The 19,542-nt window shown below is 37.9% G+C and overlaps 4 protein-coding genes across 7 annotated transcripts; 3 read left to right on the top strand and 1 right to left on the bottom strand.

Annotated features, from left to right (window-relative positions):
• Nucleotides 1-443: 443 nt before the first annotated feature.
• Nucleotides 444-4,373, top strand: LOC125207500 (RNA-binding protein 48-like). Of its 2 annotated transcripts, XM_048106874.1 has the most exons (10): nt 445-633; nt 1,929-2,045; nt 2,294-2,374; nt 2,490-2,573; nt 2,776-2,856; nt 3,482-3,621; nt 3,708-3,810; nt 3,897-3,966; nt 4,041-4,103; nt 4,207-4,373. In XM_048106874.1, exons 3-10 carry the CDS (start codon nt 2,313-2,315, stop codon nt 4,279-4,281), a joined length of 678 nt encoding a protein of 225 aa, XP_047962831.1. In that variant the 5' UTR covers nt 445-633; nt 1,929-2,045; nt 2,294-2,312; the 3' UTR covers nt 4,282-4,373. The 2 variants fall into 2 exon arrangements, with proteins under 2 accessions (XP_047962832.1, XP_047962831.1); XM_048106875.1 differs by lacking the exon at nt 2,776-2,856 and having other exon boundaries at nt 444-633.
• A 283-nt stretch (nt 4,374-4,656) lies between these two features.
• On the top strand, nt 4,657-7,749 carry LOC125207496 (CRS2-associated factor 2, chloroplastic). Its single transcript, XM_048106868.1, has 6 exons — nt 4,657-5,314; nt 6,142-6,269; nt 6,403-6,628; nt 6,808-6,935; nt 7,020-7,164; nt 7,245-7,749. The coding sequence occupies exons 1-6, from the start codon at nt 4,657-4,659 to the stop codon at nt 7,622-7,624; spliced, it is 1,665 nt and encodes a 554-aa protein (XP_047962825.1). The 3' UTR covers nt 7,625-7,749.
• A 154-nt stretch (nt 7,750-7,903) lies between these two features.
• On the top strand, nt 7,904-10,380 carry LOC125207498. Of its 3 annotated transcripts, none has more exons than XM_048106871.1 (9): nt 7,904-8,153; nt 8,409-8,763; nt 8,915-8,948; nt 9,065-9,268; nt 9,411-9,488; nt 9,572-9,637; nt 9,768-9,859; nt 9,972-10,019; nt 10,109-10,380. In XM_048106871.1, the coding sequence occupies exons 2-9, from the start codon at nt 8,459-8,461 to the stop codon at nt 10,194-10,196; spliced, it is 915 nt and encodes a 304-aa protein (XP_047962828.1). In that variant the 5' UTR covers nt 7,904-8,153; nt 8,409-8,458; the 3' UTR covers nt 10,197-10,380. The 3 variants fall into 3 exon arrangements, with proteins under 3 accessions (XP_047962828.1, XP_047962826.1, XP_047962827.1); XM_048106869.1 differs by having other exon boundaries at nt 8,427-8,763; XM_048106870.1 differs by having other exon boundaries at nt 8,430-8,763.
• Nucleotides 10,314-13,233, bottom strand: LOC125207499 (signal recognition particle receptor subunit beta-like). The gene is made up of 7 exons (XM_048106873.1): nt 13,079-13,233; nt 12,844-12,990; nt 11,864-11,946; nt 11,668-11,754; nt 11,271-11,419; nt 11,039-11,170; nt 10,314-10,654 (listed from the first exon to the last, which is right to left on the bottom strand). The coding sequence occupies exons 2-7, from the start codon at nt 12,986-12,988 to the stop codon at nt 10,465-10,467; spliced, it is 786 nt and encodes a 261-aa protein (XP_047962830.1). The 5' UTR covers nt 12,989-12,990; nt 13,079-13,233; the 3' UTR covers nt 10,314-10,464.
• Between the last annotated feature and the right edge of the window lie 6,309 nt (nt 13,234-19,542).

Raw genomic sequence — 19,542 nt, forward strand, 5'->3', positions numbered from 1 at the left:
TTTTGGCAACATCCCTTCCTCATCATTTTTGCATGTAGATAAATGTATAGTATATAGAGAGGTGAGAGGGTCCTACTGCTTTTTAGAATGTTTTGAAATATGTAATTGATATAATATGTGAATTTTATGTAGTTGACATGTGAATTATTTATTTTAAATTTTGAATTTAGTTATAGTAAGTGTATAAGCATAAGGGTTGAGGGGTGATAAGTACTATATATATAGAAATTTATTGAACTTTAATTGGTTGAGAATTTGGGAAGTTTGTCTAATGCAGTATTTGCTATTTTTTATCATAAAGATCATGTATCAGCTTAATAAGCTTAATTAATTAGAATTAAATAAAAATTATAATTAAATGAAAACAAATTCTTAAATAGAGTATATAAGTTATGGGCCGAAATTTGGGCCAATTGGGCAAGCATTTTAACTTGAAAAAAAGGAAAGCATAAATTGATAAACTTCAATTATGTAAGCAAGCAATTTCGCACATTGGCCGATTGCCGCCAACGGCGTTGTTTCCATGTTCCGACGACATTCAACCGCCAACCGTCGCGCGTGCCTTCATTTCTCATTCGTCATCTGCTTCATATCCCACAGTATACAATCGCACATACAGTGACATTTATATAGGTGAAATTCTATCCTTTCTCCATCAATTTCTTGTTAATTCACGATTTAGAAATAGAATTAAGCTTACAATTTGATTCGGATTTAGAAGGAATCCACTCCTAGGTTGAAACATTGAAAGGTTCCCGAATGCTATAGTTCCCTAATTTGATGAATTGGATTTTCTGCTTTAGTTAATAGCTGAATTAGGATTTTTTTTCTTGCTTTAATCTATTTAAATTGGTTTTATGTATGACTGAGACTGAGAGTAAATACTGTCCATTGGAATTGAGGTTTGTGAAATAGATTAGGGCGGTGTGGGTAATATTAAGGACCAAAAATTATGAACTTTAATTGAGTTTGGGAGTTTCTTTTAACTACTGTAAATAATCTGAAGTTGTATTATAAGCATATTTAGTAATGGGGTTTGATAATGATAGTGAGTGGAATCTAGACTTAGTAGGAGGCATGTACTGATCGAAAGGTAGGCCTAGAATATTGAAGTATAATTTGAAATGTACATTTGAGTGGGAGTAGTATAAAGTTTTGTGAGTTATTTGACACATGAGCAGTAGAATGTTATAATGCTCAAGAACTTAGGAAAGGATAATTCTTGTTAAACCAACAGAATTTGGGATTTTACTTGTGTGGATCTTGCATTTTATACTAAGTTGAGTTTATAGTGTTGGTAGAAAGGTATGCCTTAGATGTTTGAGGGGTAATTAGAGATCACTTCTTGTAACAAATAGAGGATGGGAAGAATAGTTTAATGGAGTAAGTTGGAATTAAAAGGAGACTTTGTAGCACGCTGTATCTGTATTCCGTCCCTTCATTCTCAAGTTCTGGATCTGCCGCTGTCGATAAATGATGCTCATTTTATACCTCTAAGATCAAAGGAAATGCAATTGAGGTCGATAAGAAACATTTTTTGTTTATCACTACATTAATAACCCAACGCTTCAAAACGGAGGGGGCAGAATTTATTAGTAGTATATAAAAATTAAATATAATATTTTAATATATTTTTTAATAATAAAATAATACCTCCACTTCCCATTAAAAATGAAACGTTTTCTAAAATGCAAACAACGTCATCTCTACCTTTTCATCTTTCTTACTATAATCTTTATTCATTAACTCATGAAAAAACACTAGTACATATTATTGTTGTGTTGTTGCTGCTGTTACTGTTAATTTCGTAGTTCCTATTCGCAATACACATTCGATTTCGCCTCAGCTCGATTTATCTTAGCTCGATTATATTGTTGGTGTGTTTGAGTGTTATTGTGCTAATTGGTGTTGTTGTGTTGCTGCGATAGTTGCGATCTAGCTGGATTTGAGCTCGAATTGCAACACCCTTAGGAAAATTTGACGCTCTTGGCCGTCGCTCCTGCCCCCCCTGGATCCGCCACTGACGCCAAGAGATCTCATAAAGGGTCAGTGCAGTTCAACCATTTCAGATTCAAAATTTGCAGACTAATACATGAAACCATATGTATACATTCATTTCTTTCTTGGCTATAATATTTTGTTTTCCGCCCAAAATCTTTTACAATAACATATATAGGCCATAACTTTTGAAGCATGGAGCCCAGTTCCACATATTCATTTATAATTTTTGAATAATATTTAAATTCCAATTTTTTTTCTTAAGGTTTCCTCTATTTGTCGTCCCAAATTGCAGTTTATTCGATTGGGAAGCGATGCCTAAATCAAAAAACGAGACCCCTGCAGTTCGCGTTTATACAGTTTGTGATGAATCAAGGTTTTTCCTTCAGTTTTTTTCTCTTCCCCCTAATTTTATTCGGGAAAGGGGGGATAAATGAAGAAAGTTTCAGTTATTGAGCTTAGGATTTTGAGTATTTTGGCTTTGGATGCAGGTACCTGATTGTTAGGAATGTTCCTTCTTTGGGTTGTGGAGATGAGCTCTTGAAATTGTTCTCTACTTATGGCCCAGTTGCAGAGTAAGTTATTGCATACTTCAGAATGATTTAAGAAGAACAAATAGATTTTTTTATGGATTTTATGCAGATTGCTTTAGAAAGGTAGAGTTGTTATTGTATGTAAGAAATGAAGAAAGTGTGTAGCTACGGGATCTGTTTTTTCATGGAAATTTGATGTGAAAGTGCAAATAGTGATGGTGTTGTGATTGTTATTATTTGTCAGATGTAAGCCGATGGATGCGGAAGAATGTGAGGCTTATACCGATGTTTATTGGATCAAATTTCATCAACTCAGCAATGCTAGATGATTTTACCGATTTGATGCTTTGCATTTCATGGATATTTGTGTTCTAATTGAGAAGTTATGTTGCTTAATCAGTCAATGACTCCATACTTGATGCATTTGGTGATTGGGGATGGGGGTTTCTGTGATTTGTTTTCTTTTGGTAAATATGTGTAATTGTGTGTAAAATGTATTGGAATATGTATAATATCTGTGGTGATTTGTGTGGAAAAGGGGCATTTTACAATTTATTTATCTTGATTAGTAAGTGTTTATGCATGTGTTCTTTTGTGTGGTTTCACATGAGTGCAACATATTGTGTGTTGTTTATAGGTTAGGTTGGGTGTGAGCATTGGTGCATGTGTTATTCTCTGGTTAACAAACTAGCGGTGGTTCGTGTAGAAAATGTCATTTACGATTTGTTTCTTGTGACAAATATGCACATTCGCACTCATTCACGAGTTGGTTTTTCATTATGTGCAGCACATTACGCGTGTAACTTAGGCACACGTATAGGTGAGTTTTTGCGGGAAAGGCTGGTTACAAATGTCTATATACAAGTTCCGTGCATATAATGTATTACGTACGTTTCAAAAATTTGCCACATGTGTAGAGGCTTAATTCTTTAATCTGATGTTGGTGATAGGTTTGCCAAAAGAAAGTTAGACGAGTCTGTTTTTCTAGGAAACCAAATACAAGTGACATATGCACCCGAGTATGAGAGCCTCTCTGACACAAAAGAGAAGTTAGAAGGACGGAGGAAGGAAGTTCTAGCACGACTTAACCGTAAGTCCAAAGTGACACGTTCGTTGTTGTTGCAGAGTTCCTCTTATCCATTACATTGCTTGTGAAACCTTCCAATTTTCTTTCAGCAAGAAGATCTAAAGGCCCTTCGGATTCCAGTAGAGAGCCTTCCTTAGCTTCCACTCCTTCGATCAAGGAGTCAGGTCCCCCTACTTCTTCCTTATCTCAAAGGTACTCCTGCACTTCGCCCCCTTAGCAATTTCGTTCAAAAATTTCATGTTTCGTGATGTTTGGATACGCCTTATCTGTTTGTTTAGGAATTCGGTCGAGTCACGGGCTGGTATCACAGGATATGCTTCCTCCATGCCATTAGTCTCTTCGGATAAGGTTGGTTTATAAGTGAATTTTCTCGGAAGTATATTGCATTGTTTCGAATCCTTGGTTGACTTGAATCCTGGCAGGAATATTTTCCATCAGAATCGATGAATCAAACGGTTAAGTTGGTTAGGGAGAAATTGAATAAGGTGACTAAATTCTCAAATTCCATATCCCCTCTTTCTTTGTATTTTCTTTTTCATTAGTACTATCAGTTTATAGCTTTATATATTCACATCACGATTTATACAGATAGAATCAAGTTCAGAGCATGGGGCATTGGGGTCTTTCAAGAAGGCGCGTGTCGACAATAGAAGAAGGATCTAGTTATATAATGTGGGATATATATATATGTATGTATTGTATTTGAATTTTGATCGATGTGGTAATGTGCATGCTTCGAGTTTGCTTATCACAAACTAACCACTGAGGTTCGAGTATTTTACCATGCCAAAAATACATAAACAACACACAGTTTCCACACAACAAAAGTATGGTAATCATAAAATCACGATATACGCTTCCTCAATTTATTAATGTATATAAAAAAACGTAGTAGTTCGATTTTCGTAAATCGATGGAGTATTTAATGTTCTAATATTAACATTCCGACCCCTCAACTTTAAAAAATTCTAAAATTTCCCCTCAAAATATCCATGCAATTTATCTTCTTCACATTTCTCCATTAGAAATCACATTTCCATGGCGATTCTCTCATCACTCCCAAATCCAAACCTCTTCTCATCTCTCCCCACCACTCCACCCCCCTCCAGCCACCCCTCTCTCCCCCAAAAGCCCCCAATCCAACCCCCCAAATACCCCCCTTTAAAATCCAAACGCCCACCAAAATCAGACCCTTCCACTAACCCCGCCTTCAATTCCCACCACCGCACCTCCAAATACTACAAACCCGTCAAGCCCGGGCAGAAGCTCCACCCCGACGACAACGATGACCGCGCCGTCGTCGTCGGAAATTCCGGAATTTCCTACCAATTGCCCGGCGCCCCTTTCGAATTCATGTACAGCTATTCCGAGACGCCTAGGGCTCAGCCTCTGGCGATTCGGGAGCCTGCGTTTCTGCCCTTCGCCCCTCCCACGATGCCGCGCCCCTGGACGGGGAAGGCGCCGGTGAAGAAGAGTAAGAGGAATATCAAGCTGTTTGAGCCGTTGGGCGGCGGCGGCGGTGATGAAAATCCTAATGAGAATTTGTGGTCGAAGAAGTACGAGATGCTGAGGGGCTATGAGATGGGGAAGTTCAATGTGAGGCCGCGGAAGGAGGTGTTGGGGGCGCCGCTGACGAGGGCGGAGATGAGAGAGATGGTGAAACCCTTGTTGTCTAGTAACAAACAGGTGAATTTAGGTGAGTTCGTTTTATGGAGAGATTGTTTGTTGCTGCTGTTTTCTACTTGTTGGTTTTTCATTTTGTGTTGGGATGATGGGGATTTAGTGAGTTATTGTGTTATGAGTTATGATGCTTCAAGATTGTTATTGCCGTCTGGTTTGGTTTGTTTGAGTTTCTAGTTTTTGGGATGTTTGCATCTAGTGAGTTATTGTACTATGTTGCTTTAAAATTGTGTCTTGCTGTTTTATTTGCTTTTGTTTCTGTTTCGTGAGAGTTGCATTTTTGGATTAGTTAAGTGGGATTGTGTGTGTGTGTTTTCTCCTTGTTTGGATTTCATGTTGGGATGGGGAATTTAGGTGAGTTAATGTGTTCTGATGTATCAAAATTGTTTCTTCCTGTTTTGTTTCTTGTTGTTTCAGTTTCTTGAAAGTTGCAAGGAAATTGGGTTTATGGTTTTTCTTCTTGTTTCGTATTGGGATAATGGGAATTTAGTGATTTAATGTTATGATGCTTCAAAATTTGTTTTTTGCTGTTGTAATTGTTGTTTTTCAGTTTATTTAGTGCTGTATGCATTATTCTCTTTGTCTTGTTTGGATATATTAGGGTGATTGGGGTTTAGGTTGAGTTAATGCATTATGATATTTCAAAACTGTTTCTTGCTATTTCACATGCTGTTTTTTCATTACTTCACTACTTGGGACTTGAGAGCTGCATTTCTAGATAACTTCAGTGGGATTATGTCTTTTTGTTTTGATTTTGTGCTGGGATGAGGATTTCAGTTAGTGTCGGGTTGTAATAAGGTAGTAATAAACATTGTTGCTTGATTGAAATGTTGAATTCTGCAGGTAGAGATGGATTAACACATAATATGCTGGAGCTGATACACACACATTGGAGGAGACAGCCTGTTTGTAAAGTCCGTTGTTTGGGTGTCCCAACTGTTGACATGAATAACATATGCCGATGCATTGAGGTTCTCACTTTCTCATCGGATTTTTGGTGATCATGAGTTCTTGGCTTAGTCTTGCTGATGCTTTTGCTACTAGAATTGCTATGGACAACTTGTTCATTTATGACTACCTAACGACTGAGTACTGATCATGCAGGAAAAATCCGGTGGCAAGATTATTTATAGGATGGGCGGAGTGTTGTATCTGTTCCGTGGCAGAAACTATGATCACCAAAAACGGCCTCGCTTCCCGATAATGCTTTGGAAACCGGCTACACCAGTTTATCCGAAGCTTATACAAGATGCCCCCGAGGGGCTGACAAAGGAAGAAGCAGATGAGTTGAGAATGAAAGGGAAAAGGCTTCTCCCAATCCGTAAATTAGGTACCAACTCAAAAACGTGTATTGCTTCATGTTTTTCCCTAATCTAAAAACTAGGGCTTATATCATGATGCATTTTCATATAAGGTGAAAGTTAGGTAGTGTATTCAAATTTCAAAGACATTAGCTTTTTCGTCTTCTTGATGTTAACTTGCTTTTGTGACAAATCGTGTCCTTTATAGCAAAAAATGGGGTTTACATAACCCTGGTGAGGGATGTGAGGACCGCGTTTGAAGGTTCCGAATTGGTGAGGATAGATTGCCGAGGGTTGCAACCTAGTGATTACAAGAAGATAGGAGCTAAATTGAAGGTTTGTTCCGTTTCTTCGCTGCTGTTCATTATTGTGCTTCCCCTAACAATCTCTCTAATCTCATTTCACATTCCTTGACTGCAGGAATTGGTGCCCTGCGTGCTGCTATCGTTTGATGATGAGCAAATACTGATGTGGAGAGGAAGGGAGTGGAAATCAATGTATCGGAACGAAGTTCCTCGGATATACCTACCTTCTGCTAATGACTCGTCCCCTACAGATCTTTCGGGTTTGTACAGAACTATTCTCTTCCTCACAAATGGTGATCGGCATTTTTGTCTAATCGTATTGGTTTTTCGTGCTAATCAGATACAGAGTCGAGGCAGGTAAGCCCTAAGATGATGGCGCTGTGGCAACGGGCCATTGAGTCGGGAAGAGCATCGGTTCTACATGAGGTTAACGTGAGCCCGGACGAGCTTCTTTCGAAGGTGGAGGAGTTTGAGAGCGCGTCTCAGGCAATCACACACTCTTATCCCGCCACGATCTATTCGGATGACGGGAGCTCGTCGTCGGATTCTAGAGCCCTAGTTGGAGAGGATGAGGATGAGGATGAGGATGGCGACGATGATTTTAGTGAAGATGATGAGTGTTTTGATGCAGTGGAATCTCAAGTTCCATTAGGATCACTGCCAATAGATCTGTTAGCAATGCAATTCAGCGATGGTGATGAATCTGATTATGAGAATTAGAGCATATGCCTATATACATATTTAGGATATGTATATATAAGTATAGCTCTTGCCAATTTTGTAATTCAAACAGTGTAACTATTCTTGGCCAATGATCAATAAATGTGTAGTCGTTTATGATAAAATTAAATCTTGAAATTGGGAATAATGATTAGATAGCGGTCAATATTGATATGAGGTAGGGATTTCATGCAGTAGCTTTTATTTATTTTATTATGTTCACGAGTGAAATGCAGCCACGTGTCACTTATTTTTTGTTTTTAAAAGGCAAGCAACGGATCTTGATCAGAAGATACTGAATCAAGGTCAAATGGCGGAGTAGCTGAGCCTGAGCTTTCGTGAAATTGAAAAAAAAAATAAAAAAAAAATTCTCTCTTGACTGATCCCGAAAATCCCGCTCCCCATCTCTAACGAACATAGCTGTGAATTAGGCAGCGAAGTTTAGGGATTTTTGGGATTGCAGGAGAAAAAGGAAAAGACCTCCCAATTCTAGAATCTCTGATCAAACATTCATTTCGAGAAAATTCAGGTATGCGAGCCTTTTTTACTTTTAGTACTATGTGAAAAGGTTGTTTTTTGCTGATGAAATTGGTTTTATGTTTGCTGCTAATATGTAATGAATTTAGCTCGATTGTGTTACTTGTATTGTGTTGTCCATTATGCTATCAACACAAACAATTTTACAATTTTTGATGTTGGAATTCACCAAAAATGTCAAGAATGTACACAATTCCAAGATAAGATAGCTATTTTCATGCTTTAATTAACTAAAATGTTGATATAGTTTTGAAATTTCGATTAGAAGAAGGGTTGTATGTTGCTTGGTGGCCTGTGATGGCAACGGACACGACGGCCCTGAGCTACTGGCTGAACTGGAGATTCTTGCTGTGTGCAATATGGATTGTGGTGGGTATGATCGTTGCAGCGCTCGTTATATGGAGGTATGAAGGGCGCAGCTCGCCCAGTAGTCGTACAAGTGGGGATCAGAGGAACAAGGGTGCGTCTTGGGCAACAAGTTCGAGCTCAATCCATCCTGTTTGGCTGCTTGGTTTTCGGATTGTTGCTTTCTGCACCATGCTAGGATTGATTCTTGCTGATACTATTCTCCATGGTGTTGGCATATTCTACTACTACACGCAGTTAAGGCCGTTACTTTTGACAATATGCTTCTTGATCACTTTCGATTTTTAGCAGTATATTGTAGACTTGATAGTGTTCCAATAATTGTGTATTTTCACATAAGTACCTTATGGTTTAATTTAATTTTTTTATGATAATTCCATTTTGCAGGTGGACATTCACATTGGTCACCATCTATTTTGGGGTATGTCACATAAATTTACATTTCCTAATGTGTTGTAATTTGCAAACTCTCACTATATTGCTTCTTATTTGATCTTGTAACATACTATAATCACATAAGTTTCTTATGTTCTGTAGATGGCTTCATCTCTCTCCATCCTCGGATGTCTGCGTTGCTGCATTAAAAGGGAGACGAAGGGGGATCATTCCATCGTTGCAGATACAGAGCATGGCCTGTTTGTACCACCACCGGACACCACAAAAACAAGCTTGAGCGACTCTCACAACACTACTCCTGTAACTCCATCTATCGCAGAATACGCCTTTCAAATAATCTTTCAGGTAGTTTTTCTCCAAAATCATGAAACACATCCTTTGTTTCTGCAAATGCAGTCCATTAGTCTATTTTAAGACAAGAACTTGCTATAAATAAGAACTTTCTTTCTCGTGTTTATCAATTCCTTCTGCTACTACTTGGTTGTAGATATGTGCTGGGGCTGTCTTGCTCACTGATTCAGTTTATTGGCTCGTACTGTACAGCAAAGAAGACAATATATCCTTTGTAAGTAGAATGTTATGATAATACTCCTATGGACTATTGACTGTGTAATGTGTATTCAATTTGTTGTATTCTATCCAACACAGCTGGAAGTTTGCATGCATTCTGTCAATGCAGTTTTCCTCCTCGGCGACACCATTTTAAACGCCCTGGTATTCTCTGAAAGCCCTTTTCTCTTTCCTTTTCTTGGACGAGAGCCTACAAACCATACAGAATTGATCGTAAACCTAAGTTTGCTTCGAAGATTTATCGACTAAAACAAGTGTGATTTTTTCCTTGCAGAGTTTCCCCTTCTTTCGAATTGCATATTTTGCTCTGTGGACATGTGTATTCGTCATTTTCCAGTGGATCATCCATGCTTGTGTTTCAATGAGGTTTGCATTTCTTTTTTCTTAAAAAATAGTAAGAAATTAATTGTCTTAGTCATATTTTAATCAAAATATTTCTAGCATTGTTTGACATTAGGTTGAAATTTCTGTGTAACAGTTGGCCGTATACCTTCCTAGACTTGTCATCTCCTTATGCACCCTTATGGTAATCTCTCTCTCTCTCTCTCTCTCACACACACACACACTAAACTTCATTCTCTTCATTCTATATGCTCATAGTTGATGGACAAGCAGGTATCTGGGTGTTGGCTTGATGCATATTCCATTATATGGGATCTTCTCTCTTATATTCAAGATCAAGCGACGTTATTTATCAAGATAGCAAGACTGCAACAATAATTTTGAGGGGATAAAGCTCATCAAAATATATCCTAGATTCTAGAAGCATAAATTGGCTAATACTGAGTTGTATGTCTAAACAATTTTTTTCGTACACAACTGGCACAAGTATTTCTGTGACTGAAAATTAAGAATACAAGGTTATACAAAGACCGCTCTTCTTGCTCTCTCGTCTCTACAGATGTCAATGCTTTTACAGTCACCAGTAGAAAACAAAAATCACAACCATGGTTCTAATTTGGTACAATCGGTCAAGCTTGAACATAGTCTCTGATAAACTGCTCCAACTGAGAGATGTCACCAGTCGAACCAGAAGTTTCTGCAACTGAGATTTTATTGAGGCACTGATGAAATGCAAAAGCTTCTCCAGGTACCCCAAGTGAGTATTCATTAGCAATGTCAGCTGAAGATAATGCTGTTCTTGATGCACGGAGCTTGTCGCTGAGCACAAAACAAGAATTACAGAAGGAAATGAGAAATATGATTCGCAATATAATTTCATTAAATCAAGACAAACCAAAGCAAGTAATACAATAGGAATGAGTTATATGTATCAAGGCTTCACACAATAACCTAAAAAACATCTACTCAAAGCTACTATCACCCTTCATTACCTTTCTGATCCAAGCCTTGTTATGTCTGTGTATGAATTATTCCAGAGGTGCAAAAGGCAATTTGTCCACTTTTAATTAATTAGTTTAAGATGATATTTTCTGGTGATGCTTGGGACAGGGGAGTTCTTTATCAGTGAGACATCACGGCATACATATCTAACTAGAAGAAGAGCAAATGTTCCGACAGAGGTGTCGGAAATAATTATCTTACATTTCCTTCTCGAGTTGTTTTCTGATGAAATCTTTTGTATGTGCTGTAACTTTGTCTACCTTGTTGCACAAGAGTAGCAAAGGGATCTTTCTCTTCACAACACTAGCCTTGGTTAAAATATCATAGAGGTACCTGCATGAATAAATACAACAATATATATAAAAACCAACACAACATGAGATGAAATTTCAGGCCTCTGCAAGACGATGCTAAAAATCCAAATAGTACGTACTCTGAAGCAGCACGGACATTAGGTAAGAATTCCACAGCATCTACTACAAAAACTATTCCAGCTGCCAGAGGCAAGAATTCATCTAGTTTGGGTCTAAGACGTGAATGCCCAGGAACATCAACAATGTGAACAGGATTCACTTTTCCCTTCTGCAGCATGTAACCGAATTATATTTAGTTCAACACCTTTGTTATTATACTTTAGGTGAAAAATAATAAATGTTTATTTTGCAAGCTGGATACAGCAAAGTAACATATGGAGTAATTTTGGCATTAGATGATATAATTAATTTATGCTTGAAAATGATATTGTTGCAAGAGACACTACTTAATCAGTTAAACATGCTCGAAGAATTCATCTAAACCCACTTTTCAGAAGAAATAAAAGGGTGCATCACCTTAGTTGTCTCCGAGTGTAGTACAAATGTATCCTCATTTGGTTCCATTGATGTCACAGTACCTTGATGGGAGGAGCCATCCCGAAGCTGGAACATGAAAATTTTAATTAAGTAAACTATAACAGTAGTACAGTACTCGATTCAAGAAAATAGGAAGAGAATCTAAATCATCTAAAACTCTTTCTTGCATATGTACCTGGTAAAAAAGAACAGTTTTTCCACTTCCACTTAATCCAGTGAGCACAATGGTATTCGAAGCCCTACGCTTGAAAAGACGAACTGCAGCCACAAGTATTTCAAATAAATGAACAGAGTGAACATACCCATTGTCATGCAACTGACGATACAAACCAGAGCATTAAAATAACATGTTTAGTGTGCATTACAAATTTTGCACCAAAAGTTTATACACTGAGGCAGTTTTCACCAGACAATAAGAAGTCATTTTGCCGGAAACTGGTCATCTCTTTAACATTTGCCATATTACACAATGCAGTCAAACTTGAAGCACAACTGTAACGTGATACAAGAGTTACCTACGATGTCCTATCTTGAGAATCACAATTGAACTATTTCATCATAGGACTATCAATTGCTCAAATCTCATTTGAATTTGTACCATGAAGCATAATGAACTAAGCGTTTACACTCTTTTTGGTTTGATTAAATTATGATCAGCTCAAGCTCCAGTGCTCCACTCCACAAGTTAAAATAAATAAAATCACACTGAAACTAGCAAACACCTCAATCATATCGTCACTATATTATAGCTCTAACAATGTCAGTCCACCAGCAACTAATTAAACTATATTAAACACAATCTGAAGCTCAAAAGAGAAGGAAAAATCGAAACATACTTATATAGATTCAACTCGCTCACGTCTTCAAGATGCCTAAAATTGGGTTTGCAATTGTGCATAGGCAACAGCGCAAGTGTGAAATTAGGTGATTTTGTATCCACAATTGATTGAATCACTCTAAATATGAAATTTCAGATATCGATCACTTAACAACACAGGAGCAATGAGAAGATCGCTATTCGCTTACGACTTATGCAAAATCACATGCACAAACACAATGCTACACGACCAAACAGCTCGAGCAACAGGAAGAAAACATAATTCAAAATTCACCTCGAGTCGGTAAAAAAAAATTAAGATTGTTAGGTCAACTTACTGATTAAGAAGAAGAATATAGTGAAAATGACTACTCCGATAGCACCATAGAGCTGCGTTGGCGGGATACTCTGCACAAATTCGTGTGCTTCATTGTGTAACTGCTGCAATTGGATCTTCAGATTCTCCAATTTCTGGTCATCCATTGCTATTAAAAAAAGGTTCGATATTATCAGAACTCAGAAATAAGTGAATACGATTTGAGCTGTGAAATTCAAGTCGAAAACGAGATCTACCGGCAATTTCCTTCCAATTGAAGGAATAAAGAAAGTGTTGGTTTCTCCCCAAAATAATAGAAACCCTAATTGAGGAGATCACGACGCGACGGAGATTGGATCCTAATTCGACCGGTCCGTGTACTTTTAGGACTTAGGAGAATTTATTTTTTCGATTTTTTGTGTATATGTAGCAGAATTTATTTAACGAAATGATCCCTATATTGTAAGGGTATGTTCGATAAGGCTGTAATGCCAAGATAGAGATTTATATCTTGGCTTTTTTATTTATTTGATATGATTGAAATACTTACCTCAAAGCCCAGTATAACGTCTAAGCCCGTCTCGGCCCGACCAAATATACACATTAATGCTAAGCTATGTATCCCACCAAATTTTCTCTCTCGATATCCGATTCTACCTCTCTCTCTCCAGCACTACCCACATCTCATATTCCAATGATTCTCCCCCTTTCTCAATAAAGTTCACACCACCGTGGAGCAGGAACGCCGACGACCGCATCTGGAGGCACGATTTCGGATGCCAGAGAGCGGGTTGCAACGCGGCTGGAGTATTCTTCGATCAGACGCTGCACGATGACCTCTTTGAGGCAGACCACCGGAAAATAACCATGGATGGCGAACCCAAGCCGATGATGGAGCTGCGTTGGACAATGGCTGTGAGAAGGAAAAGAGGCGGAAATAGGGAGGCCAAACCGGATTTCGGCTGAGGAACGCCGCCGAGTCGGCGCCGTGCTGGACGAAGGTGCTAGAGTCCCGATTTTTGGGACTTGCCGAGAGAGAGAGAGAGAGAGAGAGTATGATGTTTCTCTTTGATTGTCTGTGACAACTAGTACCTTTCTTCTTCAATTTCTTGTTAATGAAAGATGTAGCAGTGATGATTTTGTTGTATACCAATTTTTCACTTTGATTTTTTCCATTCAAATGTCCAAATGATTCTTTGATTCTCGAAAGTAGTGATGATACTGTGGTTATATGAGCATATTTGATTTTCCAAATAAATTGCTCTTAAAAGGATTTTGGATCCACAGGTTTGCTTTGTTTCTTTAGACGAACTCCTACTACGACACATTTTTAAAGAAGGGCAATTATGTCATTTCATGTGTTATCTGGTACATAAATTTAGATAATATCTCGCCTATCAAACAACAACGTAAAAGTTTTATCTGGTCATATATTGACACAAAACCCATATTACTTATCTTAATTCACGTATCTTTTTATATCTCACATTTCTTATCAAACGGACCCTAATAATTGTTGAAGTATAGAGACACACGAAATTATTTGGTTTAGTATTAATAAAAATGATCCCTATATCGTAAATTAGATCAAGATTTTGTTATATTATTATTTTCCTTAAATTAGGTACCAAATCATAATTTAAAGAAGAGTAAAGGCCAATTTTGGTCCTAAACATATACTCAAAATACGAATTTGCTTCAAAACATTCATTTTTTCAAAAATGGGTCCATAACATATTGAAACGCTGTCAGTTTGGTCCTAAATATATGAAAACGTTGTCGGTTTAGTCCTTTTTTTGACGATTCCATCAATTTTCTTACAGTCAACCGTAATTAACAAAAAATTTGACCAGATTAGTAATTAATTAAATATAAAATAGAATTAAAATTTAAAAATATTAAAATAAAATCTCTCTCACATCTCTCTTTCTCTCCCCCCTCTCTCTCCAGCAATACTCAATTCATCACTCTCCCTCATCAATTCTAAAATCTGAGATTTGTAGTTGTAAGCCTAAACCATTAATTCCATCAAATTGCTTCGAACCGCCAACTCTAGTTGTTGATCCTTCAATGGCGTTTCAACGATTTCCACATCCTTCCCCATGATGCAAGGATTCGATAATCCATTCCACAAATTCAGTAGCTTACTCAAACACCTTGCCACCTCCTTCATCGACAACCTCCTCTCTCTGCACGACCTCACGCATTTCGCCGACACCATATTCCTCACCCTTGCATCCCTGGGCGCCGGAGCCCTAGGATCGTACTCGCTCATAAATTTCCGCTTTTTTATCAGCGGAATCGTCCAATCCACCACCAACGACGACGAATTCACCATATCCAGCTCTGGCAGTATGGAGAGCTAATCGGAGGCAGCGGGGCCAGGTTGGGGAGCGAGGATTGGTGTGGAGGAAGTCATACAGATTGTCGTTGCTCATGAATTCGACGAGGAGGCGGCGGCCGTCGGAGTTGGTGGAGAAGCCGAGGAGGTTGACGAGGGAGGGGCTGTAGAGGGAGGAGAGGATGTCGATCTCATTGTCGAGGTTGTTGGCAGAGGGCTTCTTGGAGTCGGAGAAGTTGGCGGTGGCTAATTGGAAGTCTTTGTAGGTGAATTCTTGGATTTTAATGGGGTGGGAATGAGAATTGGATGTGGAGATGAAGGTGTCGATTTAGCAGGAGAGGGTACCCCTTTAGAATTGACGAGGGAGAGTGATGAATTGAGTGTCGCCGGTGAGAGAGGAGGGAGTGAGGAAGAGAGATGTGAGAAATTCTATTTTAGATTTTTTTAATATTTTTATTTTGAATTAAACTATTTTTAATTTATTAAATTATTATGCATCATTATACTAATTAAGTCAAAAAAATCGTTAATTGGGTGTTGACAGTCAGAATTAACGGTTCCGTCAAATTAGGACCACTTCGTTAACGATTTCAAATGTTTAAAGACCCGATTTTCAAAAATTGAATATTTTGAACCAAATTGATATTCTGACTATATATTTAGAATCAATTTTGACCTTTACTTTTTAAAAAACATTATACTTCAGATCATATCACAACTTAATCCAAATAAATAACTTAAATATAACAAAAGAATTTCATTACGTAATTGTTCGATTAAAAATCTTGAATAACTAAATTAAAAATAACACAACGTATAATTCAATTTTAAAAGTAAATAATTTTATATTCTAATTTTTCTTTGAAGTGGGATGTTTTACTTCTAAGTTCGTCAATCATACTTTTTTTTAGTAAACTATTACCTGGACAATTGCATTTGCATTTTTGCCTGATAAATTTTATGAGCACCAATAGTACTTAACAATGGGGATAATTACGTTTTCGATCCTTTCACACTTTTTAGACATTTGACATTTCTACTATTTTTCTATATTTTTGGCTTAAAGGCAAGGGCATATACATCTAATATATTATTACCTCCATCCACCAAAATTTGTCCCACTTTGATTCGGCACGGATTTTAAGAAATGTAATGGAAAGTGAGTTGAAAAAGTTAGTGGATTGTGGGTCCTACTTTTATATATTAGTTTTATAATAAAATGTGAGTAGGAATAAGTTAGTGGAATATAGAGTCCACTACCAAAAATGGTAAATATGAAATGGGACAAATTTTGGGAGACGGACGGAAATAGAAAAACAGGACAAATTTTGATGGACGGAGGTAGTACTATATATTACTCACACTCTTTCATTATTTCTCTCACTTTTACAAATTTATACTGTATATTAATTTCTATTGTTTTTCCATCTCTATTACATATACTTATATTCAATTGTTTCCGTGCTATTGTATATATATATATATATTCTTCTTCAATAAAATAATACTAGTAGGACTCAATACTAGTAGGACTCAATTGTTGGGGGTGGGTTGGGGGTTGAGATATTGAATTGTGTGGGTCATCTCTTGAACAAGAGATGGGAGTAAAAAAATTATATCATGAGGCTAAGGGTGGGAATATGAGTATCCGTGGATATTCGACCCGAAAAAGTCGAGTACCCTTCTAAAAATCATCTAAATGTCTATCCAAAACCTGACCCGATATATTTACGGGTGGGTTGGGGGTTGAGATATTGAATTGTGTGGGTCATCTCGTATTCAAGAGATGGAGTAAAAAATTATATCATGAGGGCTGAGACTACGAGGACATGAATAGTTATTAGAAAGGATTGATCGTTAATGACTAAGTCTTGCAATTAAATAAAGTAAGAGAAAATTAATAGAAGAGTGGTGAGAGAAAAGTAAAAAGAATAAGGTACGAGAATAAAGTAAGAAAAATTAAATGGGTTGGAATTTGAAAAAAAAGAAAATGATCCAAATGTAATGAATAATCCAAAATAAATACTACTGACACAACACTAATGGGATACACATGAAATACAACGATAATTAGTTGTATTCCGAAATTTAATTAAAATTTGTTAAGATCACAGAAAATTGATAAAAATTTTGTCTCCACCACTTAATTAGTACTCCCTCCATCTATGAAAAATATGAGCTATTTTTTTAGTTCATTCCTATAAATTATGAACCTTGCAAATTTTTTTAATCCGACTACAATACTAATGATATGGATCAAACTATCTACTAACATTATTTCTACTATCCTTTTTCTACATCCTTACTAACTACTCACTCCCAGATAATTTGACCCAGTATTCCATTTCGGTCCATCCCAGATAATTTGACTCATTTCACTTTTATCATTTTTGGTAGTGGATCATATATTCCACTAACTCATTCCTACTCACATTTTATTATAAAACTAATATATAAAAGTAGGACTCACATCCCACTAACTTTTTCAACTCACTTTTCATTACATTTCTTAAAATTCGTGCCCGGTCAAAGTGAGTCGAATTATCCGAGACAAAGGAAGTATGTCTTAAAATCGTGCTCAACCAAAAGTTCATATTGTTCGAGTTCAAAGACAAAGGGAGTAATTCTAGGAGTAGTTATTAACAATATATTGTGTAATACTCCTCTACCCTATAAAAATAAGGTCAGATTCATTTTCGGTCCGTCTCATAAAAATAGTTCATTTGCATTTATAGAAAGTTCTCCTAAACTCATTATAAATATAAATCAATTTATGTACAACTTACTGTTATCACTAGGCCTACCATTAAACACTTACTATAATAATGTGAGTCTCATTATCTACTAACACTATTTTAAATATCATATTTTCTCTTCATCTTTTTTACTTGAGTGAATTGCATTTTTAGGCTCTATACTTTCAGTGACGAACAATTGCGGTACCTATACTTGCAAAATATCATTTGCGGTATCCAAACTATACCATTTGCTCGTTTCAAGTGCATTTTCACTTTTTGAGCAAGCTTTTAGGCAAAAACACCCCTAAAGAACTAAAGGGGATTTTTGTACATTACGTTCCAAAAGTAGGGCCACTGGGAACATTTTCCGATGAACTGCGATGAATATTATATTCACAAAATCAGTTGAATATTAAATCACAAAATCTAAAGTTTGACCCATAGCTCTAAACACTGAATTGTTGCGATGGATATTAAGAGCATCCGCAATGGTCGGCAAGCGACCGGCTAGTCGAACCATTGCAGTCGGCGAGAGCGAAATCGGCTAGCGCTTTGGCGTGGGCTTGTTAGGTTTGGTATACTGAAAAGCATGTTTCAAGCATGTTTCGAGCAAGTTTTTCGAATAGAATCTTGCTTGTATACGTAAAACTCTATAATCCACTTTTAACCCGATTCAGTATTATTCGGCAGTCTCGCACGAATAGAATCACTATTATTATTACATTGTGTTTGCTTGTGCATTTATAAGATGTTTTACAAACATTTAAATGCATAAGAAGTAAACAAAGTCTAAGTCTTTTGCTTAGTAGACCGGTTGTGGGCGTCGTCCACTTTAAGGTAACACGGTCAGATCTATGCAATGCTTTGCAAAAGAAAAAGAAGAATTTCACAACCTAGATAGGCTTTGGCTACCTATCGTGAAAGGTTGCGAGGGGACACTCAGACATCGGCCCTCGCTTGATTTTTTGATGACTTCGTCTCACACGTCGACCCTGGAGACGCAGTTCACTGAAGATGACCTTTTGTCATTGCATGATATGGGATCGATCTCGAGGATCCGGATACTCCCCAGCGAGGCGGGCCGCGTCGAAGAAGACGAGGGGAAGGCCAAGGCGGTCGGCGAGTCATCGCAGTCCGCTGTTTGACCACACCCCGGGCCGGAGGAAGTGGACGGAGGATGAGTACGCGGGGGTGGCCAGGGGGTGGTTGGAGGGTGCGACGATCCGCCGGTTGCGAACAACCGGTCGCCAACATGGCTCTATGATCGTAGTCAGCTTATAGGAGGCACCGCTCCCGCACGGAAGGACTTCAAGAACAAGGAGGTCCTAGTGCCAGTTGAAGAGGGCAGGGTGGGAGCCGCACAAGAGCCGGGCGTGGGCCGCTTTGCGAATTTGTGGCCACCAACGCCCACACTCAAGAGGCGTAATGAGGACGACGCCCCGAGGATAGTCACAGTCGGCCTCTTGAGGGAAGTATAAGGAGTTCACCTTCAGGGAGTGCTTCTTGTTGCTGAAGGATTCGGAGAAGTTCCGGCGGTGCTACGGGTGGTCAAGAAGCAGCCGACTCAACTATGGCTGGCGGATCCCACGACCTCCCCTGGATGCCGAGGAGTTTCCATCCCCCCTTCATTTGCCGGTCGCCC

Source organism: Salvia hispanica, chromosome 2 (assembly GCF_023119035.1).
Source record: "Salvia hispanica cultivar TCC Black 2014 chromosome 2, UniMelb_Shisp_WGS_1.0, whole genome shotgun sequence".
Classification (NCBI taxonomy): domain Eukaryota; kingdom Viridiplantae; phylum Streptophyta; class Magnoliopsida; order Lamiales; family Lamiaceae; genus Salvia; species Salvia hispanica.